This window comes from Pristiophorus japonicus, chromosome 22 (genome assembly GCF_044704955.1).
Source record: "Pristiophorus japonicus isolate sPriJap1 chromosome 22, sPriJap1.hap1, whole genome shotgun sequence".
In the NCBI taxonomy this organism is placed as follows: domain Eukaryota; kingdom Metazoa; phylum Chordata; class Chondrichthyes; family Pristiophoridae; genus Pristiophorus; species Pristiophorus japonicus.
In genome coordinates, this window is record NC_091998.1 from 24561997 (window position 1) to 24576414 (window position 14418).

The window sequence follows — 14418 nt, forward strand, 5'->3', positions numbered from 1 at the left end:
CACTATTTGGTTTTACAGGTGTGTGGGAAACCTACAACTCTACATGTCAATATCTACAACTCTACACGTCAATATCTACAACTCTACACGTCAATATCTACAACTCTACACGTCAATATCTACAACTCTACATGGCAATATCTACAACTCTACACGTCAATATCTACAACTCTACATGGCAATATCTACAACTCTACACGTCAATATCTACAACTCTACATGGCAATATCTACAACTCTACACGTCAATATCTACAACTCTACACGTCAATATCTACAACTCTACACGTCAATATCTACAACTCTACACGTCAATATCTACAACTCTACACGTCAATATCTACAACTCTACACGTCAATATCTACAACTCTACACGTCAATATCTACAACTCTACATGTCAATATCTACAACTCTACACGTCAATATCTACAACTCTACACGTCAATATCTACAACTCTACATGTCAATATCGACAACTCTACATGGCAATATCTACAACTCTACACGTCAATATCTACAACTCTACATGTCAATATCTACAACTCTACATGTCAATATCTACAACTCTACACGTCAATATCTACAACTCTACATGTCAATATCTACAGCTCTACATGTCAATATCTACAATTGTGCACGTTAATCTCTAGAGCCGTACACATCACTGTCTGGAGCTGTAGCTAATTCCCACACTTTTTACTGCTTATTACCGCTGCTTGTTGAAGGCTGGAGGTCCTCAAATTAACCTGTGAATTGAAAATTTTACAAACCACTCACTTTTCAAAGTCAGCTGATGGGGAGGAACTTTGTGGGAACCCAAAAGAAAATAAGAATTTTTGCGAGCAGTTAATTTTTTTGCCTTTGGTTCAGAAGCGAGACCACGTTTCAATTGTGGAGTAATGTCGCTTTAATTAAATACAGGTTTCCAGCCGGCCAAAATAATCCCAAGTGCTGCTTTGTTCTCAAGTTAACGCTTAAATATAAAATGTAAAAATAGCTTCACTCACTGCAAGGAATGCGGTGAAAATTACAGAATTAATTCCCAGATGGAGAAAGGGAACATACTGATGAGATGAGGCAAGGTGGGAGGAGGCTCGAGTGGAGCATAAACACCAGCACAGACTGATGGGCCGAATGGCCTTTTTCTGTGCTGTAAAATTTAAAGTATTTCCATGTAATTTTGTTTTAAGAAATAAACTGATGTTACATAATATGTTTTATGTTTTTTTTTAAAACAGACAACTGATATACATTATAGAGGAAAAACCTTCCGTGTTATATCAGGGGTCCAACTGCTCAACTTTCCCGCTGCACTCACTGTTTACTTCCTCTTCCAATGCCTTTATTTTCCCGTTCCGTTTAATGATACAGATTTGCTTCCCTTTGTCTTGGCATTCCTTGTTATTTCCTCCATCAATTCCAATACCTAGTAAGAAATTCACAGATAAATTCGCATTCAAGAACAATTTCATTCACATAGTGCCCCAACATAATGAACCATCAGATCCAACTGAATGGCGAAACGTGCTCAAGGGGCCGAATGGCCTCCCTCCAGTGTTCCTCTCCCAAGATGCTGGGCATGGGACAGAAAGATTGGCGATCGGGATTAGCAGAGTTGAGAGAAGGGACAAAGCCAAAAAGGTCAGAGTTTGAGGAGGCTTTTAAAGGCAATGGGAGAAGTCCCTGGAGTGGGACTTGAACCCACAACCTTCTGACTCTGAGGCGAGAGTGGTGCCCACTGAGACAAGACTGACACTGTAAAATGTAAACACATGGATGTGGAAGGGATTAAAACATTTTTGTTTTTAAATGTTCTCCCATAAGATATTTGGCCAAATTTCACCAATGATTAGCAGCAAACCAGGTGGAGTTTTGAACCAGAGGCTGTTTTGAATCCTCCCCCGCTCACTCCCAAGAGCCACGTCGAGAGCTGGGGGTGGGGGTCTCTACCAAAATGAAAGCCGTGGCTTTTCCCAGCAGCTGGAGGCAAAGTGTGAGGGGGGGTGGGGGGCGATGCCTCAGCAATCCATGAAGCTCCCAGCAGCCGATTACAGAGGCCTCAGGCCAGGCTCAGCTCTCCACTGTGTGCACCAGGCCCAATGACCTAAAAGTAAGTTACAGATGAAAAGGGAAATTTAGCCCCCCCCCCAAAAAAAAACCTCGTGGAAAAATTAAGACTTGGATTTATATAGCGCCTTTCACGACCACCGGACGTCTCAAAGCGCTTTACAGCCAATGAAGTACTTTTTCGAGTGTAGTCACTGTTGTAATGTGGGAAATGCAGCAGCCAATTTGTGCACTGCAAGCTCCCACAATCAGCAATGTGATAATGACCAGATAATCTGTTTTTGTTATGTTGATTGAGGGATAAATATTGGCCAGGACAACGGGGATAACTCCCCTGCTCTTCTTCGAAATAATGCCATGGGATCTTTTACGTCCACCTGAGAGCGCAAACGGGACCTCGGTTTAAACGTCTCACCCGAAAGACATTTAAAATTAAAGTTTAAAGCTTCAAACCAGATCATTTGATTTGATGTATATGAAAGATAGGGGCCGAATACCACAATCTAACCCAGTGCTTAGTTAACTCAGCCACAACTGACACAGGCCTGGTACTTGCACTATTAACCTCAGTTGCAACATGTGGACAGAATAAAAATGTAAAAACTTTACAAACAGGGCTACAGCTGAAATACTTTTTTTTCCTTTATTCTTTCATGGATGTGGGTGCCTCTGGCAAGGCCAGCATTTATTGCCCATCACTAATTGTCCTTGACTGGCTTGCTGGGCCATTTCAGAGGGCAGTTAAGAGTCAACCACATTGTTGTGGATCTGAAGTCACATATAGTTCTGACTGGATAAAGCCAGCAGATTTCCTTCCCTAAAAGGACACTAGTGAACCAGAGGGTTTTTTTTAAACGACAATCCAGTAGTTTGATGCTAGTTAGTAGATACTAGCTTTTTATTCCAGATTTATTTAATTAACTGAATTTAAATTCCCCAGCTGCCGTGGTGGGATTTGAACTCTTGTCTCCAGATCATCAGTCAAGGCCTCTGGATTACAAGTCCAGGCATGTAACCATTGTGCTACTGTTCCATACCATGCCCCTGAAGATTTACTCGCTCTGTTGCCAGTACAGGTACAATGCAGCCAATCCCTATAGAGATATCATCACTTCTTTGTGTTTAACGTTAATTTATTCTACAGAATCACTCTTTTTCACACTTGCTTCTAACTCCAGGAGCAGGAGCAACCTGGTTCTCCCATGTTGGTCAATGCCAGCGCTGCTCTGCACTCACCCAACACTAGACATACTTCCTGCATGCTAAGGTAGTTAAAGTCTGCTCTCCTTCTGACAGCTATTTGTATCAACAGCCTGGTGTGGGTAAAGAAAAAATACATAGCTTTCCTAATTTCCGACGTGTTTTAACTTGGCGCCATCTACAGGGGATCTGTGGTGTCCAGCAAGCGGGCAGGCAGTAGGCAGCCTGATCAGCTGATCAGATTGAAGCATTCTCACAGACGGCAAAGGGGGAAGCAAAAAGCAGGGAATATAAATCACATTAAAATCATTGTACAGAAAGCAAAATAAAGATTGGGACATACACATGGGGTTAAGGAAGATACGTAAATATCCGAATAAAAACTTTTAAAAACATTTTTTAATGTTCTTCTGAGAGAATGAGACTCCACACTTGTAAAATTAGTTTTTCAGGGCCAGAGAGGTTGCTCAGCAGTAATTATGACTTAGTACACCACTAAAAACTCAAGTTACTCCCTACTGAAGAAAGCTTAACATTTCATTGGTCTTTACAGCGAGAATAGTGTGTAAATAGTTGAAGTTCACGTCTATATCAGTGATTTCTAATGATTCCCTCGACTGCAGCAGCGCACCATGTGGAGGAGCAGAGTACCACTGACAGCAACTTCTGGATTTCCGTGTTTGCCCGCACAAGTGTAGATGCCAGAAGTTGCCGTCAGTTTTACAAAATCATGATGGTGAGCGCTGACAGTTTCGCCGTCATTACAACCGCAAATTCCAGGCCATCGTCTTTCACCACCTCAGAACGTCCCAAAGTGCCTCACAGCCCATGATTTGCTTTTGTTTCGTAAGTGAGGTCACTGAGTTTAGTAGGCAAACACCAGGCTGGCTGCAGTTATACTGCAGACAAAGCATTGAAAAACAATTGCAGGGCCAACTCCTGGCAGTCCAGTGGAGGTTTGGCAAGTCCTAGCAGTGTTCCCAGCACCTCAGAGGTCAGTCGAGGCACACGTCTGTCGTGGCACCAACCCCTCGAACGCAGTATCATGGCAGCTTACATGTTATGTTAATAGAAGCAAGTGGTGCCTCACGGCAGACTCAAAAACCAAATCCACTCGGAGTGAATCTAGGCCGTCACTCCAGTGCCGTGCTGAGGGAGCGCCGCACTATTTGAGGTGACGTCTTTGGGTTGCGACGTTAAACCAAGATGCAGTCTGCCCTCTCAGGTGGGTGTAAAAGTCCCATGACACGATTTTGAAGAAGAGCAGGGGAGTTCTACCCCGGTGTCCTGGCCAATATTCATCCCTCAACCAACATCAGCAAAAACAGATTGTCACATTGCTGCTTGTGGGAGCTTGGTGTGTTCAAATTAGCTTGGATGATGTGGAATCTATATGGGTAGAGCTGCAGAACACTAAAGGGCAAAAAACGTTAGTGGGAGTTGTGTACAGACCTCCAAACAGTAGTAGTGATGTTGGGGAGGGCATCAAACAGGAAATTAGGAGTGCATGCAATAAAGGTGCAGCAGTTATAATGGGTGACTTTAATATGCACATAGATTGGGCGAGCCAAACTGGAAGCAATACGGTGGAGGAGGATTTCCTGGAGTACATAAGGGATGGTTTTCTAGACCAATATGTCGAGGAACCAACTAGGGGGGAGGCCATCTTAGACTGGGTGTTGTGTAATGAGAGAGGATTAATTAACAATCTCATTGTGCGAGGCCCCTTGGGGAAGAGTGACCATAATATGGTAGAATTCTGCATTAGGATGGAGAATGAAACAGTTAATTCAGAGACCATGGTCCAGAACTTAAAGAAGGGTAACTTTGAAGGTATGAGGCGTGAATTGGCTAAGATAGATTGGCGAATGATACTTAAGGGGTTGACTGTGGATGGGCAATGGCAGACATTTAGAGACCGCATGGATGAATTACAACAATTGTACATTCCTGTCTGGCGTAAAAATAAAAAAGGGAAGGTGGCTCAACCGTGGCTATCTAGGGAAATCAGGGATAGTATTAAAGCCAAGGAAGTGGCATACAAATTGGCCAGAAATAGCAGCGAACCTGGGGACTGGGAGAAATTTAGAACTCAGCAGAGGAGGACAAAGGGTTTGATTAGGGCAGGGAAAATGGATTACGAGAAGAAGCTTGCAGGGAACATTAAGGCGGATTGCAAAAGTTTCTATAGGTATGTAAAGAGAAAAAGGTTAGTAAAGACAAACGTAGGTCCCCTGCAGTCAGAATCAGGGGAAGTCATAACGGGGAACAAAGAAATGGCAGACCAATTGAACAAGTACTTTGGTTCAGTATTCACTAAGGAGGACACAAACAACCTTCCGGATATAAAAGGGGTCAGAGGGTCTAGTAAGGAGGAGGAACTGAGGGAAATCTTTATTAGTCGGGAAATTGTGTTGGGGAAATTGATGGGATTGAAGGCCGATAAATCCCCAGGGCCTGATGGACTGCATCCCAGAGTACTTAAGGAGGTGGCCTTGGAAATAGCGGATGCATTGACAGTCATTTTCCAACATTCCATTGACTCTGGATCAGTTCCTATCGAGTGGAGGGTAGCCAATGTAACCCCACTTTTTAAAAAAGGAGGGAGAGAGAAAGCAGGGAATTATAGACCGGTCAGCCTGACCTCAGTAGTGGGTTAAAATGATGGAATCAATTATTAAGGATGTCATAGCAGCGCATTTGGAAAATGATGACATGATAGGTCCAAGTCAGCATGGATTTGTGAAAGGGAGATCATGCTTGACAAATCTTCTGGAATTTTTTGAGGATGTTTCCAGTAAAGTGGACAAAGGAGAACCAGTTGATGTGGTATATTTGGACTTTCAGAAGGCTTTCGACAAGGCCCCACACAGGAGATTAATGTGCAAAGTTAAAGCACATGTGATTGAGGGTAGTGTGCTGACGTGGATTGAGAACTGGTTGTCAGACAGGAAGCAAAGAGTAGGAGTAAATGGGTACTTTTCAGAATGGCAGGCAGTGACTAGTGGGGTACCGCAAGGTTCTGTGCTGGGGCCCCAGCTGTTTACATTGTACATTAATGATTTAGACGAGGGGATTAAATGTAGTATCTCCAAATTTGCGGATGACACTAAGTTGAGTGGCAGTGTGAGCTGCGAGGAGGATGCTATGAGGCTGCAGAGTGACTTGGATAGGTTAGGTGAGTGGGCAAATGCGTGGCAGATGAAGTATAATGTGGATAAATGTGAGGTTATCCACTTTGGTGGTGAAAACAGAGAGACAGACTATTATCTGAATGGTGACAGATTAGGAAAAGAGAAGGTGCAACGAGACCTGGGTGTCATGGTACATTAGTCATTGAAGGTTGGCATGCAGGTACAGCAGGCGGTTAAGAAAGCAAATGGCATGTTGGCCTTCATAGCGAGGGGATTTGAGTACAGGGGCAGGGAGGTGTTGCTACAGTTGTACAGGGCCTTGGTGAGGCCACACCTGGAGTATTGTGTACAGTTTTGGTCTCCTAACTTGAGGAAGGACATTCTTGCTATTGAGGGAGCGCAGCGAAGATTCACCAGACTGATTCCCGGGATGGTGGGACTGACCTATCAAGAAAGACTGGATCAACTGGGCTTGTATTCACTGGAGTTCAGAAGAGTGAGAGGGGACCTCATAGAAATGTTTAAAATTCTGACGGGTTTGGACAGGTTGGATGCAGGAAGAATGTTCCCAATGTTGGGGAAGTCCAGAACCAGGGGTCACAGTCTAAGGATAAGGGGTGAGCCATTTAGGACCGAGATGAGGAGAAACTTCTTCACCCAGAGAGTGGTGAACCTGTGGAATTCTCTACCACAGAAAGTAGTTGAGGCCAATTCACTAAATATATTCAAAAGGGAGTTAGATGAAGTCCTTACTACTCGGGGGATCAAGGGGTATGGCGAGAAAGCAGGAAGGGGGTACTGAAGTTTCATGTTCAGCCATGAACTCATTGAATGGCGGTGCAGGCTAGAAGGGATGAATGGCCTGCTCCTGCACCTATTTTCTATGTTTCTATGTGTCTCCTACATCATAACAGTGACTGCACTCCAAAAGTCTTTCATTGGCAGGACATCCAGAACTTGTGATAGGCGCTATGTAAATGTAAGTCTTCCTTTTTCTTTACATTTTGCAGAAAGGATGCCAGGTAGGTGCTGGTCATTGGGTGGAACTTTATGAGACAGGGGGGTTTTAAGTCAAATATTTAGACTAAGATGAACGACTCCCGGTAACTTCACTGGGCGGTAAGACATTGCGCCCCGATCTCCTTTGCCCAGAGATCATGACGTCATTGCCATGTGCATCGCCCCGGTAGCGCCCTGGACCCAAACTTCGGTTTGGCCGAAAACTCCGGCAGCTGCAGGAGGCGTTGTTCGGGCGGCCGGGGACTTGGGTGACGATGTGTAAAGGAGAGGTTGGCCGAGGCAAGTTCATCTTCGGCCGCGATCGATCAGACCGGCATGCTGCGGCAGTGATCAGGCCAATCGCGGCTGCCGTCGGGGACCAGGTAAGTGGTCCCAATGCAGAGCCTGCAGCGATGGCCTTTCCCTTTAAGGGAGGGAAGGAGTCTCCCAGCACGGCAGCGCTGCACGGCCCAATGTGCAGCGCTGCACATCTACCGCCAGCCTGCTGCCTCTTGCGCTCCAGGGAGGAAGTGGAGCGCTTGATTTAGTCATCCACTTCCTTCCTGGAGTGCAAACACCAAATGTTTTTAAAGTTGAAAATCGTTAGCGCCTTGCACTAAGTTTTTCAACTTTTAAAAGTTGGTGCCCTACATGGGGCGCTCCAGAATTTCTCCCCCTTAAACTGCACTGAACTGTATCGTCAAAATGCTTGCAAGCTCTACTCGGAACTCCTTCACGGCAAGTGAGCCAAAGGTGGGCAGAGGAAACATTAAAAGGACACCCTTAAAGCCTCCCTGATAAAGTGCGACATTCCCACCGGCACCTGGGAGTCCCTGGCCAAAGACCTATGTGGAGGAAGCGCATCCGGGAGGGCGCTGAGCACCTCGAGTCTCATCGTCGAGTGCATGCAGAAATAAAGCGCAGGCAGCGGAAAGAGTGTGCGGCAAACCAGTCCCACCCACCCTTTATTTCAACAACTATCTGTTCCACCTGTGACAGGGACTGTGGTTCTCGTATTGGACTGTTCAGCCACCTAAGGACTCATTTAAAGAGTGGAAGCAAGTCTCTCTCAATTCCGAGGGACTTCCTATGATGATGATGACTTGGACTCATTGTGACAACCATGGCGCTCAACTCCTCTTCCTCCCCAGCTAAAAAAGTTTTGCCACATTTACATAAATGTTCATTTACATAGGAACATGGGAGCAGGAGTAGGCCATTCGGCCCCTTGAGCCTACTCCATCATCATCATCATCATCATAGGCAGTCCCTCGGAATCGAGGAAGACCGCTTCCTCTCCTGAAGTGAGTTCTCTGATGGCTGAACAGTCCGATACGAGAGCCACAGACCCTGTTACAGGTGGGACAGACATTCGTCGAGGGAAGGGGTCAGTGGGGCTGGTTTGCCGTGTGCTCCTTCTGCTGCCTGCGCTTGGCCTCTTCACGCTCTTTGCGTTGAGACTCGAAGAGCTCGACGCCCTCCCAGATGCACTTTCTGCACCTCGGGCGGTCTTCGGCCAGGGTCTCCCAGGTGTCAGTGGTGATATCACACTTTACCAGGGAGGCTTTCAGGGTGTCCTTATAACGTTTCCGCTGTCCCCCTTTGGCTTGTTTACCATGAAGGAGCTCCGCATAAAGCATTTGCTTAGGGAGTCTCGTATCTGGCATGCGAACTGTGTGGCCTGTCCAGCGAAGCTGATCCAGTGTGGTCAGTGCTTCAGTACTGGGGATGTTACTGAAGCACTGATCGAGGTCACTGATGTTGGCGCACCTGTCCTCCCGGGGGATTTGCAAGATCTTGCGGAGGCATCGTTGGTGATATATCTCCAGCGACTTGAGGTGCCTTCTATACATCGTCCATGCCTCTGATCCATACAGGAGGACGGGTATTAGTACAGTCCTATAGACCATGAGCTTGGTGGTAGATTTGAGGATCTGGTCTTCGAACACTCTTTTCCTCAGGCGGCCGAAGGCTGCGATGGCGCACTGGAGGCGATGCTGAATCTCCGCATCAATGTCTGCCTTTGTTGATAAGAGGCTCCCGAGATATGGGAAATGGTCCACGTTGTCCAGGGCCGCGCCGTGGATCTTGATGATTGGAGGGCAGTGCTGTGTGGCGATGAGAGGCTGGTGAAGGACCTTTGTCTTATGGATGTTAAGCATAAGGCCTATGCTTTCATAGGCCTCAGTGAATACATTGACTATATCCTGGAGTTCAGCCTCTGAATGTGCACAGGCGCAGGCGTCGTCTGCATACTGCAGCTCAGCGACAGAGGTTGGGGTGATCTTGGACCTGGCCTGGAGGCGGTGTCGGTTAAACAGCTTCCCACTGGTTCTGTAGTTTAGTTCCACTTCAGCGGGGAGCTTGTTGATTGTGAGGTGGAGCATGACAGCGAGGAAGATTGAGAAGAGGATTGGAGCGATGACGCAGCCCTGTTTGACCCCGGTCCGGACGTGGATTGGGTCTGTAATGAATCCGTTGGTAAGGATCACGGCCTGCATGTCATAGGAACATAGGAACAGGAGTAGGCCATTCGGCCCCTTGAGCCTGCTCCACCATTCAATAAGATCATGGCTGATTTGATCTTGGGCTCAGCTCCACTTCCCTGCCCGCTCACCATAACTCTTCACTCCCATATGTTTCAAAAATCTGTCTATCTCCACGTTAAATATATTCAATGACCCAGCTTCCACAGCTCTCTGTGGCAGAGAATTCCACAGATTCACGACCCTGAGAGAAGAAATTCCTCCTCCTCTCTGTTCTAAATGGGCGACCCCTTATTCTTAAACTATGCCCCCTCGTTCTAGATTCCCCATGAGTGGAAGCATCCTCTCTGCATTTACCTTGTCGAGTCCCCTCAGAATTGTATATGTTTCAAGAAGATCACCTCTCATTCTTCTAAACCCCCATGGGTATAGGCCCAACCTTTCTTCATAAGTCATATATTAAGTCGTATATTAAATATTAACTCCATAACTCGTAAACCTTCTCGACATGCAAATTCTGTCATACTAGACAAGGCCAAACCAACTTACCAGCAGAATCGTAACCTCTGTATTCGAGCCTCTGCAATCCCTTGAACAGGATTTGAATAATTTCTCTTCTAGTCTGGGGAACATGATAGTTCAGGTAGGCAAATATTCCTTGAAAATAAAAAGGATGACCCAGGTGTTAAGTTTCAGGAATAATTCAATTTTAAAGATCTTGATAGATGTATCCCACAATACTTTTATAATTGTCTACCTACATTGTCTTCCGGTTAAGCAATGCCTCGATTTCAAAATTCTCATCCGTATTATCAAATCCCTCCATGGCCTCGCCCCTCCCGATCTCTGCAATCTCCTCCAGCCCCACAACCCCCAACGAGATGTCTGCGCTGCTCTAATTCTGCCCTATTGAGCATCCCTGATTATAATCGGTCAACCATTGAAGGGATTCAAACATGGAAGTCCGGGAAAGATGGGCATGGATTTGGGAGGTGATAACAAGTTCAAGGACTTTGGAGAGGAAAGGGAGGTTGGAGATGGGGTGGTAGCTAGCAAGCACAGTGGGGTGGAGGGTTGTTTTTTTTGGGAGAGGGGTGATGACCGCAGATTTGGAGAGGGGGACGGTACCTGAAGAGAGAGAACCATTGTCAGCTAACGTGGGAGTCAAAAAAGTTGGGTGGTCAACAGTTTATTCGGAATAAGGTCAAAGGAGTGTGGAGGTCAAAAGGGGAGATCAGAGAGAAACTAGAGAAAGGTGAGAGTTCAGGGCTAGGGCAGGGGGTAATCTCAGAGGAAGTTTGACCCGGTGGGCAAGGGGAAGGAAGGGAACTGGCAGAGGCAGCTGATCGGATGGTCTCTATCTTTGAGACAATGTATCCATACTGTTTATTGATAATACCGCTATTGTTAATTAAAAGGGGTATCAGTTGGCTCATCCACAAGCAATGCCACAGGATACATCCTAGAGTACACATTACATTTTACATACACGCATAAAATAAATGCATACTTTCCAACCAGGCTGCAATTTGCAGTACCGAGTTGATGTAACGGAAAGCCCAGTGCTGTAGAAATGGCACTATGCCGCATTACTGATAAAACCCTCAAAAGTGAAATGCATTTCTACAGTGACCGACCGCAACAGAAGCAAATGCTCGCTGATCATTCGTGTGTTACTCCGGACAACCCCTGTAAATGTGTAAACGTGTGCTGCCTGATAGGGTGGTGCATACAGATTCAATGCCGCCTGCAAAAGGGAACTGAATAGTTGATGGAGAAAACAATTGCAGGGATATGGGGAAAGAGCGGGGGGAGTGGGACTAACTGGATTGCTCTTTGAAAGAGCCGGCGCAGACTCGATGGGCTCCCTCAGAATTCTATGTTTCAATAAGATCACCTCTTCTAAACTTCAATGAGTATAGGCCCAACCTGCTCAACCTTTCTTCGTAAGACAACCCCCCTCATCTCAGGAATCAACCTGGTGAAACTTCTCTGAACAGCCTCCAATGCAAGCATATCCCTTCTTAAATAAGGAGACCAAAACTGTACGCAGTACTCCAGATGTGGCCTCACCAACACCCTGTACAGTTGCAGCAGGACTTCCCTACTTTTATACTCCATCTCCCTTGCAATAAAGGCCAACATTCCATTTGCCTTCCTGATTACTTGCTGTACCTGCATACTAACTTTTTGTTTTTCATGTACAAGGACCCCCAGATCTCTCTGTACAGCAGCATTTTGTAGTCTCTCGGTTTGTAAGACACAACCTTCTTTTCCAGCAGCAGTATTGAACATTTCTAATGGCCCCTTCTCTTTCGTAGTGATCATAAAGGGCATCTCTTGCACTCCAGATTTAGAGACGACCATCTGTGATTTCGCTACACCCTAATGCACGTTAACAGTAAAATCTCCAAGTACAGAGAGCCACTGACAATTTGTAGCACTAATTACAGAATCATAGAATGGTTACTGCACTGGAGGTCATTAGGCCCATCGAGCCCGTGCCGGTTCTCTGCAATAGCACATTATATACTAGATTGATATTTTTGCTCAGTAAGGGTACCAAGGGACGTGGAGCTCAGGTGGGTAAATGGAGTCAAGGTACAGCTCAGTCCTGATCCAATTGATCACGACATATATTCCCAAGTATGAAAATTAAAGTTGCAAGCCATCTATTATTCATGCACATTAGGCACAGCAGGTTTAAGAACTTGCAATCATGGAAGCTTTTCAACTTTTAATGTCATTTCTACTCAAGCCATAAAAATGTATTGAAACAGAAAATATCGAGCAGGTTTCAGTAATAAAACATCGGCTCAAAAGTTGTAATAAAACGCCAGAAAAATTACTTTGTTGTCTGCTGCACCTGAAAATCTGGGCGCAATTTGAAGATAGCCTCTGAGCAAGCGCAATTGCAGGAACATCGTATATTAGGCTCTGTAACGTGGGGACGGGGCCAGCCTTATGGGGGCGATGCCTTCGGCCACAGAGATCGACTGATGATTATAAAAGACTGTGGAGATTTGTACTGACACCCAAAATTACGCAATCTTTTCGGCTGCGTATTTTTGACTTGCGCCCGGGTTACGCGCGACTCTGGCTGCTAATTTTAGGCCCCTCCGCGTCTTACAAACTTGACTCAAATTTTGTTTTTGAAGAATCCCTTCTGACCGTAAATTTCCTGATCCAAACGTTTGCCACCCTTGACCACCATTTAAAAGTAGTCACTCCGCTCACAAGTTTGTTCAGAGTTTTTCTGTTGCCATACGAAAAGTCTGGGCACAGTTCAATTTCGCAAATTTAAAAACGAAACCACATTTGGATGCCCTGTACAGGTCTGCATCTCTCACGTCCGCCTCGTAACGTTTACAAATTCTGTCGTGCCACGCGAAAAAAAAATACAAATTCGACACGACCCCACATTTAAAGCGAGCCTGACCTGAAAGAGGAACAAGTCAGGAATTTGGCTAAAAGCAACTTGGTAATAACTCTCAGATCCCGATCAACACAACCCTGTAAATATACACAAAAGGGCAGTAAAAGAGGCTGCAAGCAGTTTGATGAAAGCACATGCCCTTGGAAAGGACGGTCTTTGTCTGCCTCCCCCCCAGGGGCAGCTTGTGTTAAAAAGGGAGAAGCCGGGGGTCCTCGTCCAGCTGATCCTTACCACACATTCTTTTTTCGAACGTTGAGACTTCTTTGTCACCGCCGTTGCTGCGCGACCGCTCGTCACTTTCTGTCACAACATTCTACGCGCGGGAGCCCCCACGTCACGGCGGCCGCCCCACCTTCTCTGGTGACTGTGGGCCAGTTACTGTGGCGCTCCCTGCACACATGGGCGTGCTCTCATTCTCATCACTGGCTTCGCTCAATTTCTACCGCCCCCGCCCCAAGCCTCGACAGTCACTTTTGATCGACTTGCGGCTGTCATATTCTCCTTGAAAGTGCTCCAAGGTTCACTAAGTTTCCACCCCTGCAATGGAAAGAAAGACTTGCATTTATATAGCGCCTTTCACGACCACCAGACGTCTCAAAGCGCTTTACAGCCAATGAAGTACTTTTTGGAGTGTAGTCACTGTTGTAATGTGGGAAACGCGGCAGCCAACTTGCGCACAGCAAACTCCCACAAACAGCAATGTGATAATGAGCAGATAATCTGTTTTTTTAATGTTGATTGAGGGATAAATATTGGCCCAGGAGATGGGGATAACTCCCCTGCTTTTCTTCGAAATAGTGCCATGGGATCTTTTGTATCCACCTGAGAGCGTAGATGGGGCCTCGGTTTAACGTCTGATCCAAAATTGTTCCCCCTTCTTTCCTAAAAACAGAAAAAAGGGAGTTGATCTAATGATAGGAGATTCAAAAATAGATATAAAAGAATGCCACCCCAATATTTAGTGGGCGATTGCGCCAGCTGTTACTAACAGTGCCAGATCATTTTCGCTCTGTTAGGGTTGCAGCAATGCCAACCCCATGAGACAAGCTGTTAAAAATCATGGCCCGGATTTTGCAGGGCCGATGACGGCGCACG

At 45.9% G+C, this 14418-nt stretch overlaps 1 protein-coding gene across 5 annotated transcripts in view; it reads right to left on the reverse strand.

Moving 5' to 3' along the window:
• LOC139234902 (glutamine--fructose-6-phosphate aminotransferase [isomerizing] 1-like) overlaps window positions 1-13661 on the reverse strand; it is a 92388-nt gene extending 78727 nt beyond the window's left edge. For 3 of the 5 annotated variants that reach the window (XM_070865766.1, XM_070865765.1, XM_070865763.1), the window contains exons 1-3: window positions 13059-13259; window positions 10437-10544; window positions 1320-1427 (exon numbers count right to left, since the gene is read on the reverse strand). In XM_070865766.1, coding sequence (XP_070721867.1) covers window positions 1320-1427; window positions 10437-10544; window positions 13059-13101 — 259 coding nt within the window. In that variant the 5' untranslated portion in view covers window positions 13102-13259. Of the gene's footprint in view, window positions 1-1319; window positions 1428-10436; window positions 10545-13058; window positions 13260-13554 lie in introns of those variants that run through there. The other 2 variants (XM_070865767.1, XM_070865764.1) reach the window with 1 other exon arrangement.
• Window positions 13662-14418: the final 757 nt, after the last annotated feature.